We start from the raw sequence: 19,269 nt of genomic DNA, 5'->3' as shown, positions 1-19,269 counted from the left end.
GGAGAAATAGGAATGCTTTTACACTGTTGGTAGGAATGTAAGTTAGTTCAACCATTGTGGAAAACAGTGTGGCAATTCCTCAAAGATTCAGAACTCAAAATACCATTTGACCCAGCAGTCCCATTGCTGGGCATAAACGGAAAGGAATATAAATCATGCTATTATAAATATACATGTATACATATATATTCATTGCAGCACTATTCCCAATAGCAAAGACATGGAATGAACCCAAATGCCCATCAGTGATAAACTGGATTTTTAAAATGTGTTACGTATACACCATGGAATACTATGCAGCCATAAAAAGGAACGAGAGCATGTCCTTTTCAGGGTCACAGATGGAACTGGAAGCCATTATCCTCAGCTAACTAATGCAGGAACAGAAAAACAAACATCACATGTTCTCACTTATAAGTGGGAGCTAGACAATGAGAACATATGGACACAGGGAGGGGAACAGCACACACTGGGGCCTGTCAGGGAGGCAGAGGGAAGGAAAGCATCAGGAAAAACAGCTAATGCATGCTGGACTTAATACTAGGTGATGGGTTGACAGGTGCAGCAAATAACCATGGCACACATTTACCTGTATAACAAACCTGCACATCCTGTACATGTACCCTGAAACTTAAAATAGACAAAAATACAAAATCAAAAAAGTAAAACCTTAGCCTTTTAAAATAAGGCTAGAACAGTAAAATTATTTTCTCCAGTAATATTTCATTTCTGTAACAATAAACCATAGGGTTTCCTCTATCTTTAAATAATTTTCTTCTAAAACAGGGGTCAACAAACTAATCTAGTCGGCCACCTGTTTCTGTAAATAAAGTTTTATTGGCACACAGCATGCCCCCCTCCAAAAAAGAAAATCTGAACATATTATTTTAAAAGAGAAAGAATTTTTAATAAAAAAATTTGGACCATTAATGCCTTTCTATATGCAGTATAATTCTGCTAAAAAGAACAAAAGTAGTGCTGGAATATAGTTAATTATAGAACCACAAGGCAATAAAATCATGTATTTCTTATATACTCTATAACTAGAGGTTACATTGAGTTAGATTCTACACAACTTTAAATTATGTCTTTAATTTTTTAGCTTTTATGGATTTAGGGGTACAAGTGCAGTTGCATTACATGTATATATGTGCAATGGTGGGCTTTAGTGCACCACCACCCGAATAGTGCACAGTATACCCAGTAGGTAGCATTTCATCCCTCAACCCTCCTTCCATAGTCCCACATTCTGGGGTCTTCAATGTCTATTATTCCACACTGTATGTCCACGTCACCCAAGAAAAACAGATTTTGGCTATTAACAGAAATCTATAGAATTTTTATCACGTTCCTTTTTTCTTGTTTTAGATAGCTCTCTTAATTGTTGTGATTATTTGCTACATTTTAAAATAAAAAGTATACTTGAGCCAAATGTTATGATTTTATTACCCTATTACCAAATCACATTACTTCAAGTGTTTGTCAAGATCTTCAAGCAAAAGAACAATGTAAATATTTAAATAAATAAGTTGCATACCTCTATGCTTTTAATCTGATTCTCAGTGATATCTGAAACTCCAGTATGAACCAAAGTTGTTTTAATTTCTTTTTCCAGAGCTTGTATCTCATCCCACTTATTTAGTATTTCACGCCTCTTCTTTTCAACCTTCTCAATAAGAGTAAGTTGGTTCTCATCAATTATATGTTTCTTAGATGATTCTGGAAATATTTTTAAAACAAAATATTACTATCATAATATCTCAGTTATTATTAATAGCATTTATGTATTATTAACAATATTATCTATACTATGGTATATATAACCATAAAATGTCATATAATTCAAACTTGAAGTGTGTCAATAAAAACAATCTGACCTAAGAATGAGGGTATTCCTCCTTTAATTCATTCAGCTAATCAATAAGTATTTGTTGAACACATGCACTGAACTAGGCAGAAAGGTACAATGATGAATTAGCCTTTTCCAGAGTGTGTGATTAACAGCGTAAACCAACAAGAAACCACAAGAAAGTGATGATATGGTGGCAGAGTAGAAGGTGCAATGGTATGACAAAGCAAGGACATTGGACACAGCATGAGGAAGGCTCAAGGATGACTTTGACAAAGAAGTAGCAATGGCGGAAACTCCTGATAAGACCATCAGATCTTGTGAGATTTTTCAGTACCACCAGAACAGTATGGGGGAAACAGCCCTCATGATTCAATTATCTCCTAGTGGGTCCCTCCCACAACACCTGAGAATTATGGGAGCTACAATTAAAGATGAGATTTGGGTGGGGACACAGAGACAAACCATATCAGGATAGCAGTCCCCGCATGAAGAGAAGTGAGAAAATCCAAAAACTATTTAGTAAATAAAAAAGAAAAAATAGACCTTACTAATTAACTAGATGTGGCAATGTAGAGAAGAAGGCAATGTCAAAAATAAGCCATAGGTTTTCACTTAGTTGTAGCTAGAAAGAAAACAATGAGTTCAATGAAGCATGGAGGTAAGAAAGAACTTGTTTCAATCCCAACTTGGCCACTTATTCCAAGCTGTGTAGGGAGAGGTTGAGGGGTAGGACAATGAAAGTTGCCTAGCACATGTTTTATGACTCGCATATTTATGTATTTGGAGATGCCATCCACTGAAATAGCCAGAGAGATGCCAAGTTAGAGAAGGAGACAATTAGTTTAATCTCGGACATGTTGAGATACCTATGAAATACACAAGAGACCATGTCTAGTAGGTACTTGGATATACAGATCTCAAACAACAACAACAACAACAAAATAGAAGAAGGATTTTTAGCAGAAAAAATAGATTTGGAATTTTAAAAAATGCCAAATCTTCCAAAGAGATGCTGGACTCCAAAGAATATCAACATTTAAAGAAGACAGAAAGGAAATGGTTTCGTCAAGTGATCCACCGCCAAGGCCAATTTGTCATCAATCAGCACAGTTATATGCTGATTGGAGTGGTGAGACTTAATTTTTTTGAGAAAAAGCAATTACTACTTTTTGATGGGCACAAAGCAGTCAGAAATATTGATAACCCTTACTTGTAGACAGGAAACAAGATGGAGGTCACTGCTGTCATTCAACTTTGCCAAATTTGGGAGAAGGAAAAACTTTGATATTAAATTTGGAAATTTGGGGGAATTAGTTAAGTAGACACATGATGAGCTAGCTAAGGGGATAGAAATGGTCATAGTTAAGCTTCTACACAAACTGAGAGAAACTACAACATAGAGTGTTTGGTCCCCACCTTAATCTAAACTGAAGGTTTCAGCTTAAAACCATCAGCTGAAGTCAAAGAGGCCAAAAGCAGTGTCAAGCCAGGCGAGTGACCTCCACACTCACCCTTTTTCTAAAAGCCTTCAAGAAATAGGTATGAAAATGGGGACATTCCACAGCAAATGTGTATGATTAGAAGAGCAGGCTTCTGAGACAGAAGGCTTTGAGAAAAGATAAAACAGGAAGAACCAGGGTCACCAGGTTTGTTCCACTGCAGTCAGAATGATGGGAATAGTGGGCTAGGATCAAACATGAAGAAAGGTTACTAGAGTTCTAGAAAGTTAGTCACTGCATCTTATTTTTATTCATTGTTGCCATTTTTCTTATTAGTGGCTAGCAGTAAAGCCCTTAAGTTTCTGCTTTTTTTTTGTTTTTTTGTTTTATTTTTAAATTGTGGGCCTGTTTTAAGAGAAAGCAAGAAAACAGAAACCAAGCGTGGGTCCTATTCCATGGCCTGCCTGTGAGAGGGACCCTACAAAGAACGAACGACATGGTGGAAGAAGGTGGAAAACAGGAGACCTTTGAGCCCTGAGAAGGGGAGGATGGAAGAAGCCGAGTCAGCCTGGAACAGAGAGCGGGCGTGGCAAGAGGATGCAAATCAGGCCACAGGAAACCTGTCCGAGGACATCAGCACGGTTAACACCATCCGTGCTGCTGATAGGTAGAAAAGAGGAAACAGGCGGAAGCAGGAAAAGGTAGTAAAAGCATCCTCGCAAGGACCTTTGAGGCCAAGCTCTACTAAGAACTTAAAACAGACTGGGGCTGTGAGCATATCCTACAAGACACTGAGAAAAAATATCTAAAAACAGAGTATGAGGGAGTTTAACAAACTCAGAGGGAAAATGGCATTTCACTTCACAGTTGGAAAATAGTGGAGGTTAATAAGCAAGATAATTAAACTTACTTTTATCATTTAATTGCATTCCAATTGTATACATTTAAAGTAATTTTAATACCCATTTCATACATAAATATTCATAAAACATAATTAATTCCCCATGAAATGCATATTCTTCCTCACAATAATAAAAAGATGTATAACAGGCAGTGACCACCACATGCCAGGCCCAGTGCTCTTGGGTGATGTGGGTGAACACGTTGAATTATCGCCACAAAACTCAGAAGGAGCTCCAGAATGGCTCAGCTGACAGACAGGCAGCCAAGGCTGCAGCAGCTGAAGTAATGAAGGTCACAGCAAAACACCCATGAGCAGGACATCACAGACACTCGCCTGATCATTTCTTTGCAGACTGCAGCAACGCCCGCTCTATCGCCAGTTCACTCCTGAGTCTATAATGTGATGATAAAAAATAGGGAACTATTAGGTCCCCTTTAATCTTTTTTCTTTTGTCTATGTTACACCTCAAATCTTTTATAGCTGGGAAATTAAAATAAGTCTGCTTACGTTCTAACACAACAGGTACTCTGAAGATATTTATTAAATGACAGCCTAAATCAGTCAAATTAAACAAACAAAATACTACTTTCTTACCAAGATTGCATAAGCCATTAAAGAGTTAGTTAATTTAAAGTAAATGATTTCCTGTAGAGTTTATTTGTATTTTTTGTTCATGGAATTGCTAAGGAGGAAGAAGGCAAAAAACAAACAAACAAAAAGCAAACCTAGCTTTTTACACTGAAAGGCAAACAACATGTCAAGGGCTATGGAAAGAGCTCTCTGATGCTGGAATACACTGCATCTTTGCTGTGTATTATCATTCTGGGCAACAGATACAATGTACAAATTTCACAATGTTTGAATTAAAAATAAAATACAAGAAACTTTTTAAAAAAGGAAAAAACTTCTTTATTTCCTCTTCTTGGTTCAGAATAACCTAAATCAACTATCTTATGTTTTATAGATTTAAGGAGAAGACAAAAAGGAGTCTAATAGGTATTACATCTATTGAGGACAACACTGTGATTTGATTTAAGACATCAACATGCAAATAAGTTAATGCCAAATATCTACAAAGGGCCTAACAGTTTAAGGTTTTTACACATATTAGTTCACTTCATCAAAGATTAAGAGAGAAATATGGTGGTATTATGATCCTCAATTTTAAGGAACTGGAGCCAGGCATGGTGACTCATGCCTGTAATCCCAGCATTTTGAAGGGCCAAGGCAGGTGGATCCTTTGAGCCCAGGAGATGGAGACCAGCTTGGGCAACCTGGTGAAACCCTATCTCTAAAAAAAATACAAAAATTAGTCAAATATGCTGCCTGTGGTCCCAGCTAGTTGGGAGACTGAAGTGGAAGGATCCCTTGAGACTGAGAGGTTGCAGCTGCAGTGAGCCATGGTCATGCCAGGACACTCCAGCCTGGGCAACAGAGCAAGACCCTGTCTCAAAGAAAAAAAATTAATAAACTGAGAATTCGATGGATTAACAATAATGATAAAAGACTTTTCAATATGTATATTTAAAAAGTTTTGTTTCCAGAAAATTTTTACCCATTGTAGTTTTAAATATTACTTATGTTTTTGTTCTATTGCTTTGTTTTTCTTCTTTGGGGACTTTAATTACATGTGAATTGGACATTATTTGCTTATCTTCTATTTCATCTACTTTCTCTGACTCTTTTTATTTCTTTATCTTATTTACAGCCTTTTAAATATTTTCCCACTTTTTCTCAATGCTCCTTATTATATTTTCATTCAAAACTATTCTTCCTTGGGCACTTCAGAATTTAGTCTTGACCTATGATATAATTTTTACTTTTTCAAATATTTTTCCTCAATTGTTATCTTGTTTCATTTCTTCTTTTTTGTTGCTGATTCCTCTGCTTAGTTTTTAAATTTATGACTCAAGATTGTTTTCATATCCTTAAATACTCTTTTGGGAACATCTAATTTAGCTTGGAGTGTTGTGCTACAGCTTTCTTCTTCAACTTTATTATTATTATTCCTTGGCATGGCAGGGACTTTCATCAGGTAAATCATTTGGATTCTCATTTTCTGTTCTATTCTTAGAGTAGTTTGTATAGGCAAAGATTGTTTACATCTCTGCATTTTCGCAGTCTGGACTAGTGACTGGGAGTAGCATGTGAGATTGCTAATTCAAATGGATACTTTTCCATCAGTGTAGCAAATTATGCTATTTTATCATTGATTTGTTGTTTTTTGGTGTTCTTTTGATTTGTTTCAATAGTCCTGGGTAGCTTTCTTGTTTAGAAGGGAGAAGGGCCGTGTGTGGAAGGGCTGTGTGCACCTCGATTTTTCTCTTTTTACAGGATTCTCATTTTCCTTTCTTGCTCCCTTTTGCCTTCATTGGACATTTCTAAAGGATGCCTCTACGTTTCCTTTAACTCCTTTCTCACCTGTGTCATTACTATTTCAAAGGTGTTTTCTCACTTCCACACTGTTCCAGGTAACCCCACCCCGCCCCACCCCACCCCAGCCATCACGGTCAGTGCTGCCGTCAGCCCCGCAGGACAGCTGTGTGGCTGCCTCGCTTACACGGATTGGATTCTCTCTCTGGAAGTGGTTTTAGAGCAGTTTTAGGCCTCCTTCTAGCTCCACTGTTCTCTCTTTCATGAACTTTTCCCAAAACCTCAGTGCTCTCACGAACAAAGCTTTGCAGCAGGGACATGGAAAACTGGTTCACTGCCACTAAATGTTTTCTTTTCTATTTTCAGTCATTTTCAAACTTTGGATGCATTTGCAATGAATTCCTTTTTTATTTTTTGCCTTGGAATTCACTTTGAATAGAAGTTTAATTTTCTCACTCCAGAAGCAGGGCTCAGTCACCCTTGCTTGACACAGTTTCTAAGCCTTCTCCTTCCCCCAGTGCCTCAAAATGGTCAGCCCAGATATCTGCCATAAACAACCACCTCCCAGTGACCACCCGCTATGAGCCATCCAAATACAACCTACTTTCCTCAACCCACTGACCCCCCACCCCACACCCTGCACGGGCCATGAGCATGTGCTGCAGTGACCCAGCAACCACTTCTAGCCACAGCGCGACCCCACAGCACTTGTGCCTTCTTGCCCTAAACCCACTGTCAGAACTCCCCGTGGAAAAGCCGCTCGGGTCATGCTCTGGACCCGAACAAAGGCCTTGGTCCATCGGTTCACACTCTGTCTTGCTCCCCTACCTGCCGGTGGAGCCAGCATGTTTCAGGCGGTTTCCCCTTCCTACCACCCCTGCGACGTATGCTGCCCCCTTTTCTCTGGGATCTGTAAGTAACAAATCGCCATTTCATGTGCTTTGTTCTGTGGCCTCCTCTGTCCCTCACCTGACAGGGACACATGAACCTCACCTTTTCCAGCTAGGGCTCTCCCAGAGTCTGGCTTTCTTTGTAGGAATAAACTAGACACACACCAGACAACGGCCATAAGGTCTTCTGCCGGTGTAGTCGGGTTTCTTGTGAGAGAGACATCTGGTCACAGGTTGGACGCTTAGGCATTAAGCCTGAGGGCCAGATGAAAACACATCCCATGAAGGGCATCCTCCACCAGCCCCCCGAAGCCCCGTCAGAGCAGGACTAGAGTTCATAGCCACCCTTGTGATGGAGACCTCAAGACCAAATTGGAGGGCAGTGCGGTAGTTCATGCCTGTAATCCCAGCACTTTGTGAGGCTGAGATGAGTGGATCACTTGAGGTCAGAAGTTCAAGAGCAGCCTGACCAACATGTTGAAACCCCATCTGCACTAAAAATACAAAAATTAGCTGGCCATGGTGGCACACACCTGTAATCCCAGGTATTCGGAGTGCTGAGGCCGGTGATTCATTTGAACCTGGGAGATGGAGGTTGCAAAGAATTAGATCACCCCCCTGCACTCCAGCCTGGGTGACAGAGCAAGGCATAAAAAAAAAAAAAAAAAAAAAAGAAAAAAAAGAAAAAAGACCAAACCGGAGCAAAATACAAAGCTCTCTGTCTTCTAGTTACACTGATGGAAAATTTTGTTTTTTGGTTTTGTTTCTTGTTTTACTCTCTTGAAGATATTGTAGATGTTGCAGGTTTCCTTTAATCTTATTTTAAAAGTCATACAAACAGTATGCCCTATCCAATTGTGATTTGATCCTGGAAAAAAATACAGGGAGGTTATATCAGAAGAGCTTTTAAGTTAAAAGCCAATAAGACCATTCAAAGGTATCTTAGATCTGTAGCCCTCTCCCCTATTGGTAAGTCTTCAGGGGACCACCGAAAAAAGACAGGAAATTCCTTCAGAAACTTCCCCAAGCTCTCCCCATGGAAATACCACACTTAGCAGAATATCCTAGTCACATATATGATGGCCTGTGCAAGTGGCCAGACCAGGAAACAATGTAACGGTAGGCTTGCCACATCGCTTTAAGATCTTATTACAGAATAATCTAAACATAGATCCAGACCCGCCACTCACGCCTCACCTGTCGTTGCGCTCCAGGGCTGCTTTTATGGCTCTCACGAGCAACCTCAGCTCCTCCCTGGCGAGATCCACGTCTGCCGTCTTCACTGACCTCTGCTCCAGCCCCTCGAGTTGAGCCAGAAGAGCCTAGGCAGGACCAGGCACGTGAGGTGAGACAAGCACACGCAGAGGAGGGGAGGACTCCCTTTTTTATTTGTCATTAATGCATTTTCAGGGTGCCCTGGGTTAACATATACATTCTAGTTAAAATAGGTAAACCGGGAGGATTGAAGGGAGGGATGGCCGTTGGGGGACAGATGGCCAGTTGGTGACGTTCCCAGTAAAATACGTTTATCAGTATGTTAAGAGTTAATTTTTCTAAGAAATGGAAAGATGGTAGTGAACTCCCCTGTTGACATGTGGGGGGAAGGACACTCTGGGTGAAGTCCTGGAGGCACTTTGTCAGTGGCACCACAATCGTTTCTTCTACAGGAATAAGAAGCCAAATCAATGTGATTGCCATCCACAGATGTAAAGCAGTGCCGTGCTCAAATGGGAAGCCGCAGAGATCTCAGCCTCATCAGAGGATGGGCTGCTAGGGTCACAGACACAGAAGGATGGATCCAGGGCCCTGCTGGCCTGGGAATTTCTTCATGCTCACGATTGACCGAGATAGGGACGTATGTCGCTTTCTCACTCAACCTCACAACCTAAGGAGCAAGGTAGATTCCCCACTGGAAACTTCGCTTACATTCTTGTAAAGACAAAGGCTGCTTCTGTGTTATGGAAAGGCTCGGCACAAAGAAAATGGTGCTCAAGTCCGATTTTAGGTGAAGGAGCGAACCAGAACTCATCTCCTCGTAATGCTGTGATTTTTTTTTTCATATACAAAAGAAGCAACTGTCTTTCTTAATTCATGAAGTAAAATTAATCGTTGAAGTTTATTGAATTCAAAATGCCAAAGGTATCTTTGCTACAGTGTTCGATTTTCTTAGGTTTTATAAGTGATAAAGTTATCCCTGCAGTATATTTTCTTATTCGACCAATCACGTTTAACTCAGCCCTTGAGAGAACACCTGGAACGCTGTCACCCAGGTGATTAAAAGAAGAGATCATGGGGTTTTGAGCCAGCTTACAGCACACTAGCCATCACAATGCATTCTCAGTGTTTTCGCCAGGGTGAGGACTGAACAAAGGTTTTTGGTACTTACTGGCAGAGAACCATTTATATTCCCAGTTTACACATGTATAGTTATGTCACTTGTTTGGGAGTATAAAGAATGCTATGCCAATCCAAAGTGAAGTTCTTTGTCAATAATGTTCTTAAGGCAGTATAAGCTCACTTATAATAAAAAAAAATCAGCTATTCTAAATTATGGGGCACACATGGGGCTTGTGGGGTTCAGGAAGTTTTCCACTGCTCGTGAAACATGAAGCCATGAATAAGCAGGCTCCATTCAGACTCTTCACAATTGATCATCACCTCGTACTGTGCGGGGGGCTGGGACTCCAGGAGCGTCGACATGTAGAGTTCGTATTCATCCTGTACCAAAACAAACAAAAAGTCCACTGGCCATGCGTGGGGAGGCCACAGTGCAAATGTTTCATGTGTATAAATAATACAGAAGTTAAGAATGTTCATTTACATCATTTCAAAAAAATATACAATGTTCCTACAATGCATTAAACGGTATACCTGTTCACATGTATAAAATCATACCATCTTTGAAGCATATTTGAGCATTAAGTATTAATTACCCCAGAATATCATAAAATATTATACAACAAAATATAAAATATTGATCACTTCAGAATGTCATAAAACACCTTGACACACATACAACAAATGATCTCCTGCCATGCAGAAGGTCTGTGGAATCCGGTCCTACCAGCCGCCAGGATGAGCCTCCATGATGAGGCATCACTGGAGAACAGGACACCAGGTCTCCCTTGTTAGGTATTACTTGTCATTAGTAAAATTAAAGAATAGCATAATCTTTAAGCAACATGATCTCAACTCAGATTCTATATGAAGGTCACTTTCTTTTTTTTTTAATTTGCAGCCTCCACTTCCTGGGTTCAAGGGATTCTCCTGCTTCAGCCTCTGAGTAGCTGGGATTACAGGCACGCATCATCATGCCTGGCTAATTTTTGTTGTTTAGTAGAGATGGGGCTTCGCCATGTTGGCCAGGCTGATCTTGAACAGCTGACCTCAAGTGATCCACCTGCCTCAACCTCTCAAAGTGCTGGGATTACAGGTATGAGCCACTGCACCCAAAGGTCACTTTCATCATGAAATTGCAACAAACCTGTAATTCCATAAGGACTTATATAACATTACACATGTAATGTTAAAATAACTAATTATTAATTTATTTGAATTATAATAATTTAAAATAAAAAGTTTGTCACATATATAATTTATAAAAGGTTGTGTATAATCAGGAACCTTTAGTGGGAAAATATGGGCTTAAGAAGTGAGTTAACTGTGTTGATTCCACATGGCCCCTGTACAATTTACGTGCCTGCAGGCAGATGACCTCAAGTCTCTGCAAATGATGGTCCCCATCTGTAGAAGGGGGCCCGTGACAGCTAGCAGAATTTCTGTGAGGCTTGAGATCATTCATGTATATGGAACCTCATGCAAGCTTCTCAACTGTTATGCTGAAGATACGTGTTTCTCACCTTAACTTCTTTCAAGAGATCACCAAATATCAAAGAGCGCTTACAAATATCTTCAAAGACTTTTCCAAAGACATGCAGTCTGTTGAACTGCTGAGGGCTGCACGTGCAAATTTTCTGGAGATCCTGGAGGAAAAACAGAGTCAGCCCATTTTAGAACAGCTTCATTTTTCTTCCAGAACCGAGTTTCTCAGTTGTCAGGGAGGACACAGCGGCCATCACCCTGGTGACTGGGCAGGGCAGCACAGGGGGCCATACCTAGGAGTTTTGATCCCTCCCACCAGCTGCTGAGCTTCTTTGCTTCCCTGGTCACCCAAGATTTGGGATTTTTTAAAACTCTTCTTCTTTATTCACTCTCTTGCTCCCTGTTCTCGGGGTTCAATCTCTGCCTCCCCAGTCCCCCAGGGCCCTTTCTCTCTTCCAACCATGAAGTCTGGCTGCTTCCTGCGGGACCTGCTATTTCCTTCTCCCTTCTGTATCCTCCCTATTTGGAAGCAGACAGCCTCCCATCAGCTGTTCTCCTCTGAGTCAGCAGCTCATCCTCAATCTTCCCCTCACACCAGCACCTTCTGTAGACATATGCTGCCTGGGCATACTTCAGGGCATGACAGTGCCCATCTGTTCTCTGTCTCCCCTCACTGCTCTTCCACGGTCAGGCAGGCAAGCCCTCTCTCAGGCTCCTCGGCTGACCCACGAACATCTGATTTACTGTTGCAGCCACACGGCCTCCAATGTGTCTGCGATGGGCCTCCCCCAGCTTGCCAGTTCCCAGATGGCTTCCTCCTCCATTTTACCCAGTCTGTCCCCACTGAAGGTGCTAATGCTTCAGGCACCTGGGGCAGTGCTGCACTATACCTGAACATGGCAGGGAAGCCTCAGAGGATGAGCCTGTCCCTGCACCGAGAGCACTGCACAGACAGCACTGCATGGAAAGCACTGCACCAAGAACACTGCACCAAGAGCACTGCATGGAAAGCACTGAACCGAGAGCACTGCACTGAGAGCACTGAACCAAGGGCACTGCACAGAGAGCACTGCATGGAAAGCACTGAACCGAGAGCACTGCACTGAGAGCACTGAACCAAGGGCACTGCACAGAGAGCACTGCATGGAAAGCACTGCACCAAGAGCACTGAACCAAGAGCACTGCACAGAGAACACTGCACCAAGAGCACTGAACCGAGAGCACTGCACAGAGAACACTGCACTGAGAACACTGCACCAACAGCACTGCACCGAGAGCACTGAACCAAGGGCACTGCACTGAGAGCACTGCACCAAGAGCACTGAACCAAGAGCACTGCACAGAGAACGCTGCACTGAGAACACTGCACTGAGAGCACTGCACCGAGGGCACTGCACCGAGAGCACTGCCCCGAGAGCACTGAACCGAGAGCACTGCACCAACAGCACTGCACCAAGAGCACTGCACCGAGAGCACCACAGGGCTGCTCTACTCACCTGCTGCAGCTTTCTCTCATGGCCCTTGGCCACCTTGCTCCCAGTGAAGTCATTTTCCAGGAGATCTTGCTTGGCGAGCACTTCCTTCTGGAAACGCAGGAACATCCTGTAGCTGTCGGCCTTGGTGACCCCAGCCAGGTAGGAGCTGACATAGCGGTGCTGGTCCCTGGTGCCTCTGAGCCCAGCCTGCTGGTATTGCAGCGCCTTCATGTCAGACAGCCAGAGTTCTTCCCTCCTGCGCCATCCAGATGGACCTCTGTACATCTCCTCCGTCCCTTCTCCAAGAGCCTCCATTGGAAGGAGGTCCTCTTCTGAAGTGTGGGAAAGAGAGGCCTGGGGGTTCAGGTACCTGAACAATGGTGTGTCCTGGGCATCGCTGGGGACCAGCGCTGTGTGTATGGTGAAGCGGGCCAGGGCCTCCTTCATCCTCGCCACCTGTCCTGAAGGTGGCTCTTCCACCCCAGATACATGCTGCTCCTGGGGTCGGTTGGCATTGGGCCAGTGCTGTAAGACCGTCTCGGGAGGTCGGTAGAGTTTGTTGGGGTTCAGATGTCCAGAGATGTACTGGGAGACGTCCTCCTGGTGGTCTTTCTGAAGGCGGTTCAGAAGTTTCTTCAGATTGCACAGGGTCTTCACGCCTGGTGTCTCGCAGTGCTTCCACTTCAGGTAAACTGGTCAGAAAAGAAAAGGAGGCTTTTAGGGATGCTCTTAGTTCACAGTAAGTCAGCAGGTGCACTGGCTGAGAGGCCTAGCCCCTGCCCAAACAGAGGATCTACAGAGAAACCGATGAACAGAGTACATGGCCCAGTCCTTAAAAGTCAAAGACGGCTGTGGTGGCTCGTACCTGTAATCCCAGCATTTTGGGAAGCCAAGGCAGTGGATCACCTGAGGTCAAGAGTTCAATATCAACATGGCCAACATGGCGAAACCCCACCTCTACTAAAAACACAAAATAAGCTGGGCGTGGTGGTACATGACTGTAATCCCAGCTCATCGGGAGGCTGAGGCAGGAGAATCAATTGAACCCAGGAGGCGGAGGTTGCGATGAGCTGAGATCGGGCCACTGTCCTCCAGTTTGGGTGATAGAGTGAGACTTCGTCTAAAAAAAAAAAAGTCAAAGACACCCATGCTAGGAGTGATGTGCTGCTGCAGATGGGAGTCGGACAGGCCCCCAGGATGTGCAAGCCAATCAGGGCCCTCAAAGCCAACAAGAGAAAGACAGAATATCTTAATCTGGGAGAGTATTTCTTACAATATTAGCAAAAGCTCTGAAAGAACAGTGCAAAATCTTAATTATAATTCTTAATGATGATGCTTAAAGACGTCTTCTTTAATGTACTTCACACGCCAGGAATACAGAAAAGTTCTGGGGGGTATTCTGTGTTAATGCTGAAACATCTCAGGAGTCCCTGAATAAACCCCTCAATGACCATTGGGCCACTCATCCCTTCCTGCACCCTCCCCACAGAGCCAACCCCGAGGGCATATTGGACCACAGCTGCTTCCTCTACAACATCAGAATCATCAGCTCATACAAAATGGTTGACTGGCACTCAGATGGAATCACTTTTGGCAAAGGGGACCATGGCCCAGAAGAGATACTCCATAAATTCAACCCATTTTTGCTGCAGGTCTGTAGTGCAGACAGTACTCTCAGCAGCGGGATGCTGGAGAATCACCCGTGATGATTGACTTAGTTCTTCAGAGAAACCACTTATGAAATGATTAATAGAACAAATTCTCCAAGACAACAATCACTGTAATTCGTCCAAGGCATGAACACTCCAAGCTCTAAAAGGCATCTTGTACCGACTCCATGGAAGATGGAAGAAGGAGGCAACTACATTGTTGCTGTGTTATCCTTTGTTACTGAACACCTCAGATAGAGCAAGAGCAGCCCAGAATTGCCCCTTCATTTGCTGTTTCCAACCCAAGAAGGAGAGTTTCTTTCTGGGACGCTGTACTGTGATGGCCAACGGACAGCTGGCCCATCCATACCCTCCTCAGAGAGCCTTGCTCCATTCAGCGTGAAGCAAATCATCCTCCCTGAGTCAGCCGAGGCGGCCGAATACTAGAGCCAATGCCCTCAGCAGAGGGATGCCAGAGAATCGCCCTGAGGGCCAGGAGCAGGGGCTTACACCTATAATCCCAGCACTTTGGTAGACCGAGGTGGGTGGATCACAAGGTCAAGAGATCGAGACCTCGAGACCATCCTGGCCAACATGATGAAACCCCATCTCTGAGAAAAAAAAAAAAAAAAAAGAAGAGAGAATCGGATCGCCCTGTGGATCAACGTAGTCCTTCAGAGCAGCCATGTAGGGAAGGATTTAGTAGAACAAATTCTCCAAGACAACAATTACTGCCATTCATAAAAAGCAATTCATAAATTATTGTAATTCATAAAAAACTAACTCCATGGAAGATGGATGAAGGAGGCAACTTCATTGCTGCTGTGTTGTCCTTTATTTTATTTCCAAGAAGGATTTGAAACCACCAGCAAGTCAACTGGTACAATCATTTCCCCACTTCAAATGCCTTTTCTTTCTACTGTAATAAGACCTGCTCCAGATTCCACTTCTGTCTGCCACATTCTTATAATATATGCCACGAATCCCCATTGTGGAAATAAATATTTTAATTATTTTCCTATCTGAAAACATTGTTGGTGTGTGTGTGTGTGTGTGTGTGTGTGTGTGTGTGTGGTTGTGTGTATCCTGCCATCTCAACCTGAGAAAGAAAACAAACAAAAAATGGAAGCTTTAAGAATTTATTAGAAAATGTGATTATTTTACAAATGATCTACAAACAAATTTGCTTTAAGTAAAACCAAATCAACTTTTGAATGTGTATTGAATAGGAAGATGTAGTAATAGGTCTTTAGACTAGTTTGGAATAAATATTGCCAAATGTTAGTATTAAACTTTTTTTTTTTTTTGAGCTGGAGTCTCGCTCTGTTGCCCAGGCTGGAGTGAAGTGCAGCGAGGCGATCTCTGCTCACTGCAACCTCCACCTCCTGGGTTCAAGCAATTCTCCTGCCTCAGACTCCGCGACCACGCCCGGCTACTTTTTGTATTTTTAGTAGAGACAGGGTTTCACCATGTTGGCCAAAAGGTCTTTAATTTCAAAATTATTACAAATCAGGCCAGGTGCTGTGGCTCACACCTGTAATCCCAGCACTTTGGGAGGCCGAGGCGGATGGATCACTTGAAGTCAGGAATTTGAGACCAGCCTGGCCAATCTGGCAGAACCTCTTCTCTACTAAAAATACCAAAATCAGCCAGGCATGTTGGTGGGCGCCTGTAACCCCAGCTACTGGGAGGCTCAGGCACCAGAATTGCTTGAACCCGGGAAGTGGAGCTTGCAGTGAGCGAAATAGCACCGCTGCACTTTAGCCTAGAGGACAGAGTGAGACTCCACCCAAAAAAAAGTTTACAATCACTGTCCCATGTTATCTGATCTGTGGGAAACTAAGAATCCCACAGAAATTCTCCCTGGTCTCATTCTAGAACATTCATATTCCCTCTGTGTTTCTGCCCTCTGCCTCCTCTGCCCCCACCCTAAAGTCAGTGCACATCCTAGGAAGTGTATTCCTGAAAAGCTCTGAGAACAGAGGAGCAGGCCCAGACCCACAGGCCCTCTGCCTGGTGGCCGGTGTGGCCAGAGGAGCCAGGGAGGCTGGAGACAGGCCTGGCCAGTGGGGATCTGCCCTGGAGTCCTGGGCTCCACTCCAAGAATCCTTGCAGAACTCACAGAGAGCATCCGTCATTCCCTGTGTCCATCCTACCCACTGGAGAATCTTTTCAAACTCCACTGAGATTGCAATCCGGCCTTTCCTGAACCCAAAAATAAACATCTTTTGTCTGCCCCACACTGTGATTGAGGTTGGGATGAATGTGAGCCCCCAGGAACCTGGAAATCCCGTAGGGAGTGAGATACAGACCCCGGGCTGGAGGGACCTGAGGCCAGAGAAGCACATGCCTCATGTGGACGCTATCTCAGGATGAAATGTGGAAGCAGAATGATGGGACCCAGAGCTATCCAACCTGATGCCAGACCAAGGCAAGAGGTCTTTACAGGTTTAATTTGGGTCATGGGCCTTAAAATAAAGAGCTGAGTCTGGATGGTCAAGGTTCTAATCTAATTACATGAGCCCCTAAAAGCAGAGAAGTTTCCCTGGCAAGAGTCAGAAGGGAGAGGTGGAAGAAAGGGGGTCAGGGAGGTTGCAGGGAGAGGAAGCTTCCAGGCTCACTGAATGCTGGGTGGAAGTCACTGGCCCGACGGAAGGAGGCTCCTTAGAGCCAGGGCCCCTCCTGACAACCGGCAAGTCCCCCACCACAAGGACAGGGTCAAGCCAGCAAGTCCACTGGGCTTGGAAGAGGTTCTTCCCCAGAGCCCCTCCAAAGCAGCAGAGCTGACCTTCCCATCGAGTCCCGCCTGGTGAGAGCCTCAGCTCTCTGTATACAAAGAAGAAAAAGACAACTCCCCAAGGACTGAAAGACCACTTTTCAAAATAATTCCCACTGTCTATGTCACAGCAGATGTGTGGGATACTGATTCAATCTGCACAACAGCCTGGGAGGTAGGCACCATCCCTGCTTCCTTTACAGTGAGGAAACTGAGGCACGGGTGTCAGATGGTCAGCTGCCTCCAAGGCCCATGCTCTCAACCCGTGCACTCACCTGCACATAGAGCACTAAATGCATTCTGACATCATACAATAAAATTTCTTTTAAATCAAGAATTTAAAATTTCCTTTTAAAATTTTTCTTGATTTAAAATAAGTCGAGACTGCTTTGCTCAGTCCAGCAAGCTTTCTCTCTGCCCAAATTTTGTCCGAAGCAGTCAGTAATCCTGTTTTAGTGCCAGCACAGAGGGGGTGGTGGGAAAAGCAAGGATTTGAAGTTAAAAGACCTGGGCTGACTTCCCACAGACTCCCCTTTGTAAAATCACATTAATGGCCTCAGCTTTCAGGGCCATGGAGACTAAATAAAGTCAGAGACGGCAAAGCACTTCTGACTTGATGCATGTGGACACGCTGAGCTTTGTGGTCATTTAGAGGAGTGCGGAAGGGGAGCATGCCGGGAAATGCTCTGAAGTGTGGCTTTTTAAGATCACACTCTGAACTAACAGCCTGAAACCTGCTGCTTCGTCCCTCCTCCTCCTCAGGTGTCCAGAGACTCCAACACACCGTGCAGGTCCACACTGGATGGCTGACATACCCACATGGCGCTCACCTCCGACCTTTGTACTTTGGATGCTGGTTTTAGGTTCTCTGAGAAGGCAGCACAACCCCAATCTAATCTTCATTCCTCGTGACCCTGGAGCCCACGTGCAGCCACCAGAAAAAGATTTTCACATTTCAAATCAGTCTTCAGAAGCCCCTCCCTCCACAAAGGAACATCAAGCAAATCTCACAAGCCAACAGGAGCCGCTCCAGGCCACTTACATTCAGGCTCCTGCCCCTGGGCCATCGCTTCCTTCCCTCCAGCTGCCCTGGCTGGGCTGTCGCCAAGGAAACCACAAACATTCTAAGCCCTCCTTGGCTCCCTCACTGTGGAGCAACAGGGCACAGCCCCTGCTGTGGAACCTCCCTCCAACCCCTCTCCTCTTCTGTGCCTCCAATCTTCTTGAACAGGGAGCACTAGTGTTTGCTTGCTCGTTTTTCCTTTAACAGTAAAACACTTTCTGTGATCTAAACGATGTCAAAGTACCCTTGCACTCCCTGATTCCTCTCAAAGCCCAGAAGGTAAAAGATAACTGGTTTTCAGGTATATGAAATTCTGGGTTGAAAGTTCTTTTCTTTAAGGATGTTCAATATTGGCCCCCACTCTCTTCTGGCTTGTAGGATTTCTGCTGCGAGATCTGCTGTGAGTCTGATAGGCTTCCCTTTGTGTGTAGCCCAACCTTTCTTTCTGGCTGCCCTTAGTATTTTCTCCTTCATTTCAACCCTGGTGAATCTGACGATTATGTGCCTTGAGGTTGGTCTTCTTGAGGAATATCTTTGTGGTGTTCTCTGTATTACCTGGAGTTGAATATTGTCCTGCCTTGTTAGGTTGGGAAAGTTTTCCTGAATAATATCCTGAAGAATATTTTCCAACTTGGATTCATTCTCTTCATCACATTCAGGTACACCTATCAAACGTGGATTAGGTCTTTTCACATAGTCCCATATTTCTTGGAGACTTTGCTCATTCCTTTTTATCCTTTTTTTCTCTAATCTTTTCTTTTCGTTTTATTTCATTAAGTTGGTCTTCGAACTCTGATATCCTTTCTTCTCCTTGATCAGTTCAGTTTAAAACTTGTGCATACTTTGCAAAGTTCTCATGTTGTGTTTTTCACCTCCATTAATTCACTTATATTCCTCTCTAAATTGTCTAATCTCGTTAGCATTTTGTGAAACATTTTTTCAAAGTTCTTAGTTTCTTTGCATTGGGTTAGAACAAGTTCTTTTAATTCCCAGAAGTTTCTTATCATCCACATTTTGAAGGCTGCT

General features: G+C 43.6%; 1 protein-coding gene across 1 annotated transcript in view; it reads right to left on the bottom strand.

Annotated features, from left to right (window-relative positions):
* The window catches only part of CUNH6orf118 (chromosome unknown C6orf118 homolog), a 29,884-nt gene extending 11,603 nt beyond the window's left edge, over positions 1–18,281 (bottom strand). The window contains 7 exon segments of the mRNA XM_032253118.1: positions 1,538–1,719; positions 4,529–4,587; positions 8,656–8,780; positions 10,117–10,176; positions 11,319–11,441; positions 12,777–13,447; positions 18,223–18,281. Of these exon segments, the coding sequence (XP_032109009.1) occupies positions 1,538–1,719; positions 4,529–4,587; positions 8,656–8,780; positions 10,117–10,176; positions 11,319–11,441; positions 12,777–13,447; positions 18,223–18,247 (1,245 nt within the window). The 5' untranslated portion in view covers positions 18,248–18,281.
* Between the last annotated feature and the right edge of the window lie 988 nt (positions 18,282–19,269).

The sequence above is a fragment of the Sapajus apella genome, unplaced genomic scaffold, assembly GCF_009761245.1.
Source record: "Sapajus apella isolate SASKATOON/1434 unplaced genomic scaffold, GSC_monkey_1.0 scaffold82, whole genome shotgun sequence".
NCBI lineage: Eukaryota > Metazoa > Chordata > Mammalia > Primates > Cebidae > Sapajus > Sapajus apella.
Note: the sequence above shows the minus strand (reverse complement) of the source record. Positions and strands in the feature narration are given on the sequence as shown.